Here is a 16,401-nt window from a genome sequence, read left to right on the forward strand (position 1 = left end):
CAATGAAATTCAAAGTGGAATAAGTGAAATAAGACTTTTGTTGTACATTAGTCTTAGTGGGCATTGCGATGGGGGGACAGATTGTAATGCTGAGCTGCTGCACTTCAAAATGTTTTGCTTCATCACTACTGATGAACTACTGAGGAACCTCAAGCCTCACGAAACCACCATTGTGTACATCAAAGTTTTTCAAGTCGGGATCATTTGAAAACAAGGATTGGGAAAGAAGAATGTAAAGACACAACTATTTTGCAAGAACCTCTATGGCAGACCAGGCCTCATCTCCTTCCTGCCAAGGGCACATTGAGGTTGTCCTGCCTAATAAAGCTGTGAGGGAGACTGGATGTACCCAAAGCACGTGAATCTGAGAAATGCCCTCCATTCCAACCTTCCACCAACTCTGTATTTTTAACTAATTTGTCCTTAGGACTTAATACAAAATCTGCTATCAGACCCTTGATCTAGAACTGGGGCTGGTCAGTCTTTAGGCATTTCTCGGAGCTATTCTTTTTTCCAACCAGCTCAGGTTGGAGAATTGACTCAAGCCCATTAGTTACCTCTGCTTGGAGTTAACAGCACAGGTGGATAGTCGGTTCTTTCTGGTTTCAAGGGGTATAAAAGTGTCCATGCCTTCTGTGTGTGGTTTCATATGCCCAAATCAACACAGTCTTTTCTGTGGGATTCAGGAAAGACGTGAGAAAGAAGAGCAGAGGAAATGAAATGGCTGAGCTGCCAATGACGGAACGAGCCAATGACCCAGGGCACTCCAATGGCAGGTTTACCATCAGCACCCTGATCAGCACTGAGGACAGCAGCAGGGGGCACTATGGCCAGACTGACCTGGCTGTGTCCGACACTGGCCTAGCCAGCCACCTCACCCACAACAGCACTTTCTATATGCGGACCTTTGGCTACAATACCATTGATGTCGTGCCTGCTTACGAACATTATGCCAACACAAGGCTCTCCAGTGAAATGAAGAAAGCCAGGCCCACCCTTGCAGACCTCCACTCGTTCCTCAAGGTAAATGCACGTCAAGCTAGTTGTTTGGTGCTACCGTGATAAATTGTGTGGCACAAAGCATTGCTAAGAGAGGCAGGCGCTTGTCCCTGGTCATCCCCACAAACTCCATTGGGTCTTGAGTCCGTAGCTAGAATGTCGTCAGCATATCTTTCATCCTATCCAATCAGTGGAAAGTCAGGTTGTGATTTGGGCCATTTAACAATTAGTAGTGCTTGGAGGCAGAGAGAAACCTCCTATTTCTTTACAAGGGGACATTCCCTCTGGGGACTTCAGCATCTCTCCACAAGCTGTACTTGGCAGCAAAAAAAAGCTACTAATGTACCTAAAATTTTTTAAAACCTACCATTGTATCTGACATATTTCTAACTAGCACTGAATGCGAGCCCTTTCACTCAATAAAGCCTAATGAGGAGGAAGAATGGAAAAAAAAGTCCTTTCTCTCTTGCCTCCTCAAAACTCTCCCTCTTCCTTGAGCCTGGAGCAGCACTTTTAAGACAGGCTGGCTAGAGCTCTGGAGAGGAGCACTTCTTTTAAGGGCTGGGAATATATTGCAATAGTTTGCTGTGGGTTCTCACTTCAAAATAAAACTGCACAAGGGTGCAATCCTAACCCCTTTTGTCAGTGCTTTCCAGCACTGACATAAGGGCAATGCAGCTCTGAGGTCAGCGAACAAACATTCCCTTACTTTGAGGAGGCCTCCGTGAGTGACACTCAACTGCAGGATGAAGCACATGTTCCATTGGCACCGCGATGCAAGTGCTGGAAAGCGCTGATATAAGGGGTTAGGATTGTGCCCAAAGTGTTTTGTTCCTCTCTGAGCCAAATGTTTGCATTTTTACAGAATTTGGTTCTGGTGGTGGGAGCTGGAGTGGGAAGCACAAAGAGCCCTCTGGCAAGTGGAAAAGGACAATAGGGATCTTGTCTGGGGAAACTTGAACGGAACCCACAAAAGTGGTGCAGCTTGAGAAGCAGGGAATGCAAGCTCCAAACCGTGGAGCCATTCTGAGATACTTGCCCAACGCATAAATGCCAGCCACATGCTTGTTGTTTTAAGAATGGAGAGTGTCAAAAGACCAAAACCTGAGTGCCAAATATCAGAATCAATGTGAAATCTGGAGAGAAGAAATGCAGAAGATGAACCTCTCTAACAGTGCAATCCTATGCACGTGTACTCATGCATAGGAAATCCTGTTGATTTCAGTGGAACTTACTCCCAGGTAAACGTGTATAGGAGTACAGCCTAAGCCTGTGATGTTACCATATCAAGTTCTGACTGTGTGCACTGAAGAGGGAATTGTCTTTCTCTTTTGTTCAAAGTCTGCATTTTGTACAAGGTAGAGGCACTTGCCATTCAGGAACTTCAAGGGAAGACATGGTAGTGGGCAGGATGTTATCCATAAGCCTCACCTCTGACACTCCAGCTTTATCCAAATCATGATGTTCCTTCAGTCTGGTTTTCCAAAAAAAGTAGCAAAGGGGCCATCACGAAAGCTGTGGAGGTCAGGTTCTCCCCCTTCCCCCGTCATGTAAATAAGAGACACAATTCCCAGGGTACTTCTATTGCAAAGCCTAGTTCAAGGAGAACTTGTGTAAGAGCACAAGTGATTGCTGGAAAGCGACTGCTTGTGTAGAGGAGGCTTGTGTATTCTGAGCCTTCTCCTGCATGAGACCTTTGGTCCATCAAGCTCTGCATTGTTGGTTGCCACCAACTCCTAGCAGCTCTCCATGGCTTCAGACAGGAATTTTTATCTGCCCTGGCTGGAGATAAGAACATAAGAACATAAGAACAGCCCCACTGGATCAGGCCATAGGCCCATCTAGTCCAGCTTCCTGTATCTCACAGCGGCCCACCAAATGCCCCAGGGAGCACACCAGATAACAAGAGACCTCATCCTGGTGCTCTCCCCTACATCTGGCATTCTGACTTAACCCATTCCTAAAATCAGGAGGTTGCGCATACACATCATGGCTTGTACCCCATAATGGATTTTTCCTCCAGAAACCCGTCCAATCCCCTTTTAAAGGCGTCTAGGCTAGACGCCAGCACCACATCCTGTGGCAAGGAGTTCCACAGACCGACCACACGCTGAGTAAAGAAATATTTTCTTTTGTCTGTCCTAACCCGCCCAACACTCAATTTGAGTGGATGTCCCCTGGTTCTGGTATTATGTGAGAGTGTAAAGAGCATCTCCCTATCCACTCTGTCCATCCCCTGCATAATTTTGTATGTCTCAATCATGTCCCCCCTCAAGCGTCTCTTTTCTAGGCTGAAGAGGCCCAAACGCCGTAGCCTTTCCTCATAAGGAAGGTGCCCCAGCCCCGTAATCATCTTAGTCGCTCTCTTTTGCACCTTTTCCATTTCCACTATGTCTTTTTTGAGATGCGGCGACCAGAACTGGACACAATACTCCAGGTGTGGCCTTACCATCGATTTGTACAACGGCATTATAATACTAACCGTTTTGTTCTCAATACCCTTCCTAATGATCCCAAGCATAGAATTGGCCTTCTTCACTGCCACCGCACATTGGGTCGACACTTTCATCGACCTGTCCACCACCACCCCAAGATCTCTCTCCTGATCTGTCACAGACAGCTCAGAACCCATCAGCCTATATCTAAAGTTTTGATTTTTTGCCCCAATGTGCATGACTTTACACTTACTGACATTGAAGCGCATCTGCCATTTTGCTGCCCATTCTGCCAGTCTGGAGAGATCCTTCTGGAGCTCCTCACAATCACTTCTGGTCTTTACCACTCGGAAAAGTTTGGTGTCTTCTGCAAACTTAGCCACTTCACTGCTCAACCCTGTCTCCAGGTCATTTATGAAAAGGTTGAAAAGCACCGGTCCCAGGACAGATCCTTGGGGCACACCGCTTTTCACCTCTCTCCATTGTGAAAATTGCCCATTGACACCCACTCTCTGCTTCCTGGCCTCCAACCAGTTCTCAATCCATGAGAGGACCTGTCCTCTAATTCCCTGACTGTGGAGTTTTTTCAGTAGCCTTTGGTGAGGGACCGTGTCGAACGCCTTCTGAAAGTCCAGATATATAATGTCCATGGGTTCTCCCGCATCCACATGCCTGTTGACCTTTTCAAAGAATTCTATAAGGTTTGTGAGGCAAGACTTACCCTTACAGAAGCCATGCTGACTCTCCCTCAGCAAGGCCTGTTCGTCTATGTGTTTTGAGATCCTATCTTTGATGAGGCATTCCACCATCTTACCCGGTATGGATGTTAGGCTGACCGGCCTATAGTTTCCCGGGTCCCCCCTCTTTCCCTTTTTAAAAATAGGCGTGACATTTGCTATCCTCCAATCTTCTGGCACTGTGGCCGTTTTGAGGGACAAGTTGCATACCTTAGTCAAGAGATCTGCAACTTCATTCTTCAATTCCTTAATAACCCTTGGGTGTATGCCATCAGGGCCCGGTGACTTATTGATCTTTAATTTATCAATGAGGTCTGAAACATCTTCTCTTTTAACCTCTATCTGACTTAACTCCTCGGTCAGGAGGGGCCGTTCGGGTAGCGGTATCTGCCCGAGGTCTTCTGCCGTGAAGACAGATGCAAAGAACTCATTTAATTTCTCTGCCATCTCTAAGTCTCCTTTTATCTCCCCTTTCCCTCCCTCACCATCCAAAGGGCCAACCGCTTCTCTGGCGGGTTTCCTGCTTCTAACATATTTGAAGAAGCTTTTATTATTCCCCTTAATGTTGCTGGCCATGCGTTCCTCATAGTCTCGCTTGGCCTCCCCTATCACCTTCTTACATTTCTTTTGCCACAGTTTATGTTCCTTTTTATTCTCTTCATTAGGGCAAGACTTCCATTTACGGAAGGAAGCTTCCTTGCCCTTCACAGCCTCTCTAACTTGGCTGGTTAGCCATGCGGGCACTCTCCTGGATTTAGTGGAACCCTTCTTTCTTTGCGGTATACACCTCTGCTGGGCCTCTATTACTGTTGTTTTAAGCAGCCTCCATGCACTCTGGAGAGACTGGACTCTTTTTACCCTCCCTTTCAACCTCCTTCTAACCAGCCTCCTCATTTGAGGGAAGTCCGCCCGTCGGAAGTCAAGGATTTTTGTTAGAGATTTGCCTGATATTCTTCCCCCAATGTGCACGTCAAAACGGATCGCAGCATGATCACTGTTCCCCAATGGCTCAGTATCGTTTACATCTCTAACCAGGTCCTGCGTACCGCACAATATTAAATCCAGAGTCACCTGTCCTCTGGTGGGCTCTGTGACTAGCTGCCAGGGACTGCCAGGGACTTCCACCTGGGGCCTTCTGCATACGCAGCAGATGGTCTGGAGTCTCTAAGAGTCAGCATCAATCTCCAAGAGATGATGGAAAGCAATTCTGGATATTTTATCTGGGCCTCCAGGAATTTCCAATATTTTATCAGGTTGAAAAAAAGTCTTCAGGAAACAGCTTCAGTCAGAGTTGACAAGCCTAGACCCAGCTGAGGTCAGGTTGTCCCAACCCACCCACTGCAGACAGTTGTCTTCAGCAGGCCAAGTCTTATGACTCCCTAATGAAATGACATTTTCTAGGTGCAGCAGGGAGCTGTCTGGCTCAGGTGCTGGCCCATCCAGTGTGGCATCTTGCTTCCTTTACTTGCCGGGTGCACTTACATCCACTAACTTTCTTCCAGCAAGGGAATAGCCATCTGCACCCACCTGCCTATGAGCTCCATCAAAGCAATGGCCTTTCTGAAGCAGATACTGAGGAGGAAGCTGGTGAGGGGGATGAGAAGCCTAAGCAAGAGCCTGTCCGCTTCGGATGGATGAAAGGGGTGATGGTAAGTACACACAGGTGCAGAGCACAGGAAAAGTGTCAAAGACACAGACATTTCGATTGTGTATCCCAAATAAATTATGCCAGTGGTTCCCAAACCTTTTAGCACAGGGACCCACTTTTTAGAATGACAATCTGTCAGGACCCACCAGAAGAGATGGCAGTGCTGTTATGGCTGGACGTGACATCATCAGTTTAGGCTTCAAACCTAAGCCACAATCAGCCAAAGGTTCCACTTCACAGCACGCTCATGCTGTTATTTTGCAAGGCTCGGAATTCAAATGTTCCGGCTCAGAAGTCAAAGCAAAACACAGGCTTGGATCTTTCTCCAACCACACAGCCCTCCCTAGGCATCCCATTTTCCCACCTATTCAGGACAAAGCACCATGCCCCTCTCCACCACTCTCTTCTTCCCCGCTCTCCTCTTCCGCACATTCCCCCTTTTACAATCCAGGGAGTGGGAGTGTGCAGAAGAGGAGGAGCGGTGGAGGCACCTGGACAGCTAGAGATGGACACTCTCTGCCAAACTGCTGCCTGTGGCAATCAGCAGCCCTGCCTGGAGGGAGCATGTAGCCCTCGTGACCTGTCACTGTTGATAGACCAAAAATTTTTCCAATCCCTTTCAGGAACTACATAAGCTAGTGGCCATCACTACATCTTGTGGCAGTGAGATCCCTAAACTATTTATGTTCTGTCTGAAGAGTTCCCTCCTTTTGTCCCATCAATCACTTTCACTGGATGATGCCCAGGTGCTGGCTGAAGAGACGCCCCAGAGAGCTTGAGAAACAAGAAACAGGATGGTTTCCTGAAGGGTGCAGTGTAAACAGTGAGGGCACCATCATCTCACTGAGGAAATATTGGGCTGGTGCAGTTACCCTGACAGGCTGTTTTTTTCTATGTACAGGGTCATAAGAACATAAGAACAGCCCCGCTGGATCAGGCCATAGGCCCATCTAGTCCAGCTTCCTGTATCTCACAGCGGCCCACCAAATGCCCCAGGGAGCACACCAGATAACAAGAGACCTCATCCTGGTGCCCTCCCTTGCATCTGGCATTCTGACATAGCCCATTTCTAAAATCAGGAGCTTGCACATACGCATCATGGCTTGTAACCCGTAATGGATTTTTCCTCCAGAAACTTGTCCAATCCCCTTTTAAAGGTGTCCAGGCCAGACGCCATCACCACATCCTGTGGCAAGGAGTTTCACAGATCAACCACACACTGAGTAAAGAAATATTTCTTTTGTCTGTCCTAACTCTCCCAACACTCAATTTTAGTGGATGTCCCCTGGTTTTGGTGTTATGTGAGAGTGTAAAGAGCATCTCCCTATCCACTCTGTCCATCCCCTGCATAATTTTGTATGTCTCAATCATGTCCCCTCTCAGGTGTCTCTTTTCTAGGCTGAAGAGGCCCAAACGTTGTAGCCTTTCCTCATAAGGAAGGTGCCCCAGCCCCATAATCATCTCAGTCGCTCTCTTTTGCACCATTTCCATTTCCACTATGTCCTTTTTGAGATGCGGCGACAAGAACTGGACACAATTCTCCAGGAGTGGCCTTACCATCGATTGGTACAACGGCATTATAATATTAGCTGTTTTGTTCTCAATACCTTCTTGAAAATGAAGGCATAGTTCAGATTGCACCCACTCACATACCTTCAGCCTGAAATATTACTGTCCCCCTGACTGTAGCCATTTAATTCTGCTGATTTCATGAACAGGTCTCATAGCTTTGGAACCAGGCAGGACCCAACACTGCATCCTTCTCCCTGTTCCGAGGTTCTGTGGTGTCTCTGACCCTTTCTAATGAAAATTGCTGCTTCTTCCTCTAGATCCGTTGCATGCTGAATATCTGGGGCGTGATTCTGTACTTGCGTTTACCTTGGATCACTGCCCAAGCGGGAATAGGTGAGAACTGCTGCATACCGAGTTTATTCCTCACCCATTTTCTAGGCAATTAAGAGCAGGACACTTCCAGCAGAACTCGTAGAAGGCCCTTGGTTCAGTCCCTGATGTATCTCTTGGACCACAATGATGCTGCGGAGCAGAGAAGATGTCTGAGATAAGAGAGAGCAGTTAACAGTCCCAGGAGAGGGACCGCAGCTCGTGTACTAGGAAAGGAATGTCATTAAACCTTGACTCCTGTGGCTCAGGGCACTCACCCACACGCCTGCTGCACCCCTGCCTGGCTCCTTCCAGTCAGTTTCCATGGGGGGCATGTCATTCAGCTTCCTCTCTGCATCAAGAGAGCTTTGACCCTGGTGCATTTTTATGGGCTTTTCTGTTTCTGTACAGTTCTGTATTTCTGTTGTATTGTGAGCCACCTTGGGCAACTTAGCTTTAAGATGAAAGGTAGGATATAAACCTTTGGAATAATGAGTAAGCAGCCACTGAGGGGCAATCTGGGTTGGAATAGTGCCATTAAGGGAAGGGGCTTTATTCCTTTGTCCCTCCACCAGTCCCCACTGCTGCTGGAGCCAATGAGAACTCCATGAGGCCAGCTGAGGCAGTTGCTTCAGGTAGCAATTTTTTTAGGGGGAGGGAGTGAGTATACATCCCTCTGCCCTCTCAATTCCAGTGCTCCTCTTCTCACAGCCTGGGTTAGAAATGGGGAATAAAGAGGAGGAGGAAGTGTGCAGGAGAGGGGAATGGTGCAGCATTTGTCAACGTTTGTCCCCCACCATACCACTTCACATGGTCTACCTATTGGGAATACTACTGGAAGCAACTGGTGATGATGTAATCGGGAGGCCAGACGAGATGCAACAAACACCTATAAGAGGCTAAGGATGGACGAGAGGGCTTTTTTGAGCATGCGAAAAGCTCATGCTGGATCTCTGCCTACCAAGCCAAGCCAAGCCATTGCTGCTTGTTGCTTTGTGTTGTTGATCTTGCTGCCAGGCGGCTGGGGTCTGGAGGTCCTGCTGGTGCCATTGGATACTACCTCAAGTACCACCAGTGGTACTTGTATCATTGGCTGAGGAACACTGAGCTTGAACATCAGAAACTAACTAGCCCACCACTTTCCTCCATGAGTTCCACTTCTGAGAAGAGCAGAGGCTGGCACATTACCAGGTAAGGGTGGGCAGTACTGGACACACTGTCTCAGATGCCAGGAGATCTTGGATGAGTCCTGGGGGAAAGGGTAGCATTTGGAGTCCTGCATCAGGGCCCAAAGGTCTAGGCTGCATGAATGGGCCAGGGGGTGTGTGCCTGCCCCCAAACCATATCTCCATGCACCTTTCCAGTCACATCTAGTAAAAGGAGCGTGCACTGTGACAAGGCACCCTCTTTTCCAGGGTTGCTCCCACACCCTGCAAATAGTGGAGTAGAGGTGAAAAAACTTGGAGTGTGATGATGCCATGTCACATGGTTCTTTTGCTAGGGAGATGCATGGGGGAGGTACAGACCTGTTTCAGTTGGATTGCAAGCACTGCCGCATGATCCCACCATGTGTTTTTCTCCACAGCGCTGACCTGGCTAATCATACTAATGTCTGTGACAGTGACGACCATCACAGGGCTGTCCATCTCAGCCATCTCCACCAATGGCAAAGTTAAATCAGGTACGTTTGAACACTCAGCCAGGAAAATGGGAAGGTTTACAGGGGTTCTTACAACTATCTGTAAAGTAAGTTGACAGTATTATCCCAATTTGACAGATGGGGAAGACTGAGGCAGAGAGGGAGTGGTTTGCTTAAGGTCACCTAAGAAATTAGTGGCAGAGGCGAGATTCAACTGGAGAAACCCTATCCGTATCTCAGCCTATTTGTCACTGTGCTCCTATGACGACTCTCCTGTTTGGCTCTCTTAGGTGGAACGTATTTCCTTATTTCCAGAAGCCTCGGGCCGGAGCTGGGAGGCTCCATCGGCCTCATATTTGCCTTTGCCAATGCTGTGGCTGTCGCCATGCACACCGTGGGCTTTGCAGAAACTGTGCGGGATCTGCTTCAGGTGAGGAATTGCCATTGTTGGAGGAGGATTGGGGAGCCAAGTCCGTAGGCTTCAGCACCCTCAGAAAGGAATGGGGGGTTATTGGACAGCTGATTGATCAGCAATGCGATGCTGGTACCCAAAAGCCTGCCCAGTGCCCTTTGAGAGCACATGACTTTAAGCTTCACATTCAGCAAGCAATACAAATACTCTGCCCAATGTGAGGAAGACTCATTTGCAAGGCTGTGTTTATTCTGGGCATCAGAACTCCAGCATGTATACAGGTCAGAAGAGAGCTAAGGAGGTAAATTAAGTGCCTGCATGCACGTTTACAGGGTTGGGCCGGACTCTTGTCTGAAACCCTGAAGAGCCACTGCAGGCCAATGTAGATAATCCCTGTCTAGATGGGTGGCCTGCTGAGGAGGCTGAGTAAAGCGGGTGCCTCAGGTGGTGCCCTTCACACATTCTGCACCTGCCACTTCTGTTGTCTGCCTCAGTTAGTCTCCAGTCCATCCCTCCTGACTTTCCACTGACTCCTCCACACTGGAGCAATTTTTAAGAAAAACAGGAAGAGCAAACGATGACGTGTATGGGAAGACAGAGCAGTGGGCCTAGAGTGTCTCCTGGGAGACACACTGACTGACCACTCTATTCCTGCACACTTCCTCTTCCTACCTTTTACAGATAGCTCTTAAGTGATGGTAGCAGAGGAGGAGGTAAGGGAAGGGGCTGTGCCTGAATGAAAGTAGGGAGGTGACAGTTACAACTTGCCTCATCTTGGTGTATGGACAAAGGCCTGTCCCAGCTCCTGCCACCGAAGATGTGCTTAAGACTGACTGAACCTGGAAACTTCTGTTTGCAGAGCATACAGAGTTACATTCCAGCTAGTCCCATATGTGTCTACTCTGGCATTGGCTCTCTGAGGTCTCGGGCAGGGTTCTATGATCTTGTAACTGGAGATGGTGGGGCCTTTGTGGACTTGCATGAAAGCAGGTCTTCTGCTGTGGTACCACAATCCCTCCAACCAATGGGCTTCTTTGCATCTCCACAGATTGTACTTGGAGTTGCTCTTTATGCATTGTCTGGTGCACTCATTCTGTGCCAGGACTCTGAAGTGCTGAAGGTTGGGTTTTGTTTTTTTCTCCTGCAGGAACACAACTCCCCTATTGTAGATCCCACAAATGACATCCGTATCATTGGGATCATCACAGTAACTGTGCTACTTGGGATTTCCTTGGCTGGAATGGAGTGGGAAGCAAAGGCAAGAAGTTTTCTTTTTAAAAAGAAAAAGATATATGTAAGAAGAATTTCAACTGGATCCAGTATCCTGTTTCCCAAGCGGATCTCTTCAGAAAGCCCAGAAGTGGGACATGTTGGCATAGTGCTCTCTGACACTTCCCAACAGCTGGTATTAGAGGCAGACTGTCTCTGATGTCCCTTGCTTTCTGGCTGAGCAGTAGTGCATTGGCTTGCTTTAGGCCAGGTTCAGCAATTCAGTTCTCGTCTGAGTGACGCCTCTTGTCCTTGAGGCAGACTAAGATCCCTAGCTTTCCCAGGCCTGGGTCCATTTCTAGGCTGCAGGGCTGTCCTACCCTTGAAATCAATGGAGGCAGTTGCCTCAGGTGTTGGCTTGGTGGGCTGTCCATCTGCCTTCCTACTTACCTCTACTGCTCAGCTTCTCCCTGCTCCTTGGATTTTAAAAATAAGAGAGGAATGGAGTGAAAGAGGAAGTGTGGTGGGCTAGAGTGTCTCCCACGGACATGTTCCAGCTCACCACTCTCCTTTTTCTTTTAGGATATAGGCAGTGAGAAGAGAAGGGGGAGTAGCAAAGTAAGAGGTTTAGGGGCTGTCATTTGACATGCTGGCTCTGGCTGTAGGAGGCCATGAGTTAATCTTCCTGGACTGCTTACTTGCAATGGCTACTGGTTCAGGGTCTGGAATCTACAAGAGAGAGAGGCTTTTGTGGGAACTGTAGGTGGAACTCAGAGGGTCAGCAACAGCCTGTGTGAGCCATGTTGTAATTCCGAAGTGTGTGCTGCTCCTTCCCAGTTTCCAAAAGACATTGGCCCAACTAACTCGGGACCGCTGACACTCTGCAGGCATTCAGGCATGGAAGGGGATTTACTTCTCAGGCCTACTTGGAGATGCGGCCGGGGCTTGAACCCGGACCTTCCGTATGCACAGCAGAGGTTCTACCACCCAGGTTGCTTCAAGGCTGAGCGGGGATGTGAACCTGTATCTTTTCCTTTTAGGTGGTAAATCATGGAGCCAAATGGGTTTCTCACACTGGCTCTGCTTGGTCTTGCAGGCACAGGTCCTCTTCTTCATTGTCATCATGATCTCCTTCATAAACTACCTTGTGGGCACAGTCATCCCAGCGAGCAAAGAGAAGCAAGCCAAGGGATTTTTCAGTTACAAGGGTAAGCTCTTGCCATCACTGATATGAGAGTTCCTGTGTGTTTGTATGCACAAGCCAGCTCTAGCCTAGCTACAAAGTGGATGGAGGCAGCTGCCTCAGGTAGTGGATTGTGGCAGGATGTAGTGGGCATCACTGCCACCCCTCTCTAGCTCGTCAACTCTTCCCTGCCACGCTTCTTGAATCTGAGGGGAACAGAGTGTGAACTAAGAAGAGGAGATGGAGGACTAGAGAATCCTTTGGGAGACACTCTAGCCTGCCACTCTCCTCTGCCTGCATTTTCCTCTTTTCCCGATTCCAGCCTTGCCAAATATATTGTGGAAATGCAATTAAAGTATCAGTAGCTTGAAATGGTGACATATCCAAGTTTCAAGTTGCTTTGGTTAAATAGCCCAGAGGCCATACACCATACTTTAAGAACTTAAAAACACATCATGACAGAAGTGTGCCACATCTACAGTTAGTTTTTACAAAGACTACTCAAAAATAGTTTTCATCTTGCAGCATCAGGAAGAGTTGAATATTTTGACAACCATTTCTTTAGAAAGCTCTCTCTTGCCATTGTATATTTTGGGCAATGAAAGAAAACGGGAGCTGGTGTTTCAGGTTCTGACATGGGCAGTCACAGTAGAGTTTGTCTGGGAGTATCTTGAGGAATCAGCCCCTCATCTGGACTGTTGGAAGTGCATTACAAAATGCGATCATAGAGGATCAGATTTTTTTGGGGGGGGGGCCGACTGGGGTGACATGAATCCTCACTGCCTTTCCTCCATTGCTCCCTTTTCAGCAGATATTTTTGCGCAGAACTTTGTGCCGAACTGGCGTGGGCCTGATGGCAGCTTTTTTGGTTTGTTTTCCATCTTTTTTCCATCAGCTACTGGCATCTTGGCAGGAGCCAACATTTCAGGCGATTTGAAGGTAGGTTTTGCTAGCTGAGGACCCTGGGGAGGGTGGCTGAATCGTTGCATGGGAGGTGTGCACAGAGCTCCCACAGGCAGTACTGACTGGTGCAATGCCCTGCTCATGCGGTTGTACGCTTGTGCCTGAGGGCAGGGGCTGCCCATCAATTAGGCAAGAGGATGTGGGTTGCAGCAGTGGCTGATTCCATATCCTGCCAAGCTCCTGTTCTGAGCTTTGCCCAAAGATCTTATGCCCACTCTAAACAAATTAGTTCCCCCAGCTTAACCACAGCTAGATCTAGCAGACTGCAAAGATTACCCCTGTACCCCAGCACCAGCAGGAAGGAGACTAGGAGGTGGCTGGCTTGCCTGTGAGTCTGCAGAGTCCCTCCTTTGAGCAGCAGTCCTTTTGGGTACAGCAGCACCACCTCAGCTCTCCACCACTCTGCAGTCTCTGTTGGATGAGTTTGTTAGTCAGTGCACCAGCTCACAGGTCATCCTCCAGTCCAGTACAGAGTGCCCATTTGTTGTTTGCTTGCCTGTCCATGAATTAGTGTGCCAGAGAGTCAGTCCAATAAGTAGAGCCATGAGTCAATCCATAAGTCTACAAGCCAGTAGGTCAGTTTAGTAAAACAAACTCAGCCCATTTTACCAGCAAGCCTCCTCCACTCTGTTTCCAACTACAACCCACAAAGCCTTCCTATATCAGTTGTTTCTTATATCCTAGAGACCTCATTACCTCTAGTGGCTGCAGCTTTGCAGTACACCCCCTGCTGGAAGCCCAGGCCTTAACCCTGTATTCCCCAGAGCAAAGGGCCACTGCTGACACCACACCCTATCTCCTCGCCAGATCTCCCGCAATTCCAATACATTGTAGGTGGCAAAGGGTGGCAGATTGGGGTGCCCACTCTGAGTCTGCTGCAGCCACTGTCTGTCTATAGCCCACAACTGATGCATCTTACGCTGTTTCACTTTCCACCCACTAAAAGCGAGCAGAAAGTGGATCCCCACCTCCTTGCCTTGCTTCAAGCACACTTTATTCAGGCATGGAAGTGCAAGACGTCAGGCCTGATTGAGAGGGACTGCACAAATGGAGGAACTCCTTCATTCATGCAGTTCCTTTAAATTGAACTTGGAAGGCCTGCAAGTGCAGGAAATGTAACAAGGACAGCAGTAACTGGCTGCTTTGGTTTGGGTTTTTTTTTAAACTGCACAGAGGCGGTGGACCGAAGGCAGTATTCAGGCGTCATTCTGGATCGTGCCACCACCGCAATTTGAGGGTAATGAGAGGGTGATTTCCAGTGCCTGTGCAAGAATGGATCATGCCCTTAATCTGACAGATCTATAACAGGCTGTAACATGGGGTCTGCTGGATGCCAAGACAAGGGTGTGGTCCAAACTGGCAAGATCCATGGGGTGAGCAAATCAGGGCCTGAGGAGCTGGAGGCCAGGCCATCAGCTGAGAACCAGAAAGGACAATCAGGTTTGGTACCAACACATCACACCAAGTTTTGGTTTTCCCTTGTTCTGAAGGAAATTGTGCACATTCTCTCTTTCCAGATTTTTCTGGTCAATAGCATGTCTTGCACTACATATGTACTACATTTCTAGGCTCTCACACATTGGAAAGAGCCTGAACAATGTTTCCCCCATGTATGAGTCAGTTTTGTGTGTGTGTGTGTGTGTGTGTGTGTGTGTGTGTGTGTGTGTGTGTGTGTGTGTGTGTAATATTATAATGTCTAGAGCACATATGTTTAAGTTTCTCCCATTTCATTTGGTAGGATCCTGCTGTGGCTATTCCCAAAGGCACCCTCATGGCCATCTTCTGGACAACAGTGTCATATCTGGTCATTTCTGCTACAATTGGTAGGTCACATCTGATGTTTTGCTTTTTCCATCAATTAGGAAATGCAACATTTTCTAGGGTTACGGTTGTCTACCCTCTAGGATGAAACTACACTTATGTCATAAGAACATAAGAACAGCCCCACTGGATCAGGCCATAGGCCCATCTAGTCCAGCTTCCTGTATCTCACAGCGGCCCACCAAATGCCCCAGGGAGCACACCAGATAAAAAGAGACCTGCATCCTGGTGCCCTCCCTTGTATTGGCATTCTGACATAGCCCATTTCTAAAATCAGGAGGTTGCACATACACATCATGGCTTGTACCCCGTAATGGATTTTTCCTCCAGAAACTTGTCCAATCCCCTTTTAAAGGCATCCAGGCCAGATGCCATCACCACATCATGTGGCAAGGAGTTCCACAAACCAACCACATGCTGAGTAAAGAAATATTTTCTTTTGTCTGTCCTAACTCTCCCAACACTCAATTTTAGTGAATGTCCCCTGGTTCTGGTGTTATGTGAGAGTGTAAAGAGCATCTCTCTATCCACTTTATCCTTCCCATGCATAATTTTGTATGTGTCAACCTGCTAGAAGACATTCAATTATATACAAAAGAGTTATTCAGAGGTTTATCTGATACACATGTTGAGAAGGAAAGAAGTAGGAAATGACGCCCAACTGTTCCTTGCTAGGTGCATGTGTTGTCCGGGATGCATCTGGAAATGTGAATGACACCATTTCTGTGGGCTTTCTGGGCTGTGAAGGAATCGCTTGTGATCATGGCTGGAACTTCACGGAGTGTGCTGAGAGCCACAGCTGTCATTATGGGCTCATCAATTATTACCAGGTATCAGCCTACAGGGAATTTCGTGAAGAATTGATCTGCTGTTTGTTTGGTATCGGTTTCTTGGTTAAGAGGAATGAAGTGCTAGCTGCAGTCCACCATTGTTATCCTTCCACCCTGATAACCCTATCCCCTATCCAGGAAGGACCCTGGAAGAAATGTTCCTAGAAATCTTCCTGTCTGTAGAGTCTCTGACCTGCATTGGGAAGGGGATTAGCTGTCACCACCTGGTCCTTCTCTGTGGCTTCCATTTGTCTTTGGGCTCCTACCAGAGTCTTCAGGGCCTTGTGCCTTCTGTATGGAGTTCTCCTTAAGAACATAAGAACAGCCCCGCTGGATCAGGCCATAGGCCCATCTAGTCCAGCTTCCTGTATCTCACAGCGGCCCACCAAATGCCCCAGGGAGCATACCAGATAACAAGAGACCTGCAAGGCCTCCTGGGAATTGTAGTTAAGAACATAAGAACAGCCCCACTGGATCAGGCCATAGGCCCATCTAGTCCAGCTTCCTGTATCTCACAGTGGCCCACCAAATGCCCCAGGGAGCACACCAGAGAACAAGAGACCTCATCCTGGTGCCCTCCCTTGCATCTGGCATTCTGACATAGCCCATTTCTAAAATCAGGAGGTTGCGCATATACATCATGG

General features: G+C 48.1%; 1 protein-coding gene across 3 annotated transcripts in view; it reads left to right on the plus strand.

The window, feature by feature from the left end:
- Window positions 1-720: 720 nt before the first annotated feature.
- Window positions 721-16,401, plus strand: part of SLC12A3 (solute carrier family 12 member 3) — a 63,866-nt gene continuing 48,185 nt past the window's right edge. For all 3 annotated transcript variants that reach the window (XM_066636829.1, XM_066636831.1, XM_066636832.1), the window contains exons 1-10: window positions 721-1,023; window positions 5,674-5,820; window positions 7,649-7,724; window positions 9,286-9,381; window positions 9,630-9,769; window positions 10,899-11,009; window positions 12,057-12,168; window positions 12,952-13,082; window positions 14,845-14,929; window positions 15,603-15,757. In XM_066636829.1, coding sequence (XP_066492926.1) covers window positions 721-1,023; window positions 5,674-5,820; window positions 7,649-7,724; window positions 9,286-9,381; window positions 9,630-9,769; window positions 10,899-11,009; window positions 12,057-12,168; window positions 12,952-13,082; window positions 14,845-14,929; window positions 15,603-15,757 — 1,356 coding nt within the window. The remainder of the gene's footprint in view (window positions 1,024-5,673; window positions 5,821-7,648; window positions 7,725-9,285; window positions 9,382-9,629; window positions 9,770-10,898; window positions 11,010-12,056; window positions 12,169-12,951; window positions 13,083-14,844; window positions 14,930-15,602; window positions 15,758-16,401) is intronic.

Source organism: Tiliqua scincoides, chromosome 9 (assembly GCF_035046505.1).
Source record: "Tiliqua scincoides isolate rTilSci1 chromosome 9, rTilSci1.hap2, whole genome shotgun sequence".
NCBI classification, from domain to species: Eukaryota; Metazoa; Chordata; class Lepidosauria; order Squamata; family Scincidae; genus Tiliqua; species Tiliqua scincoides.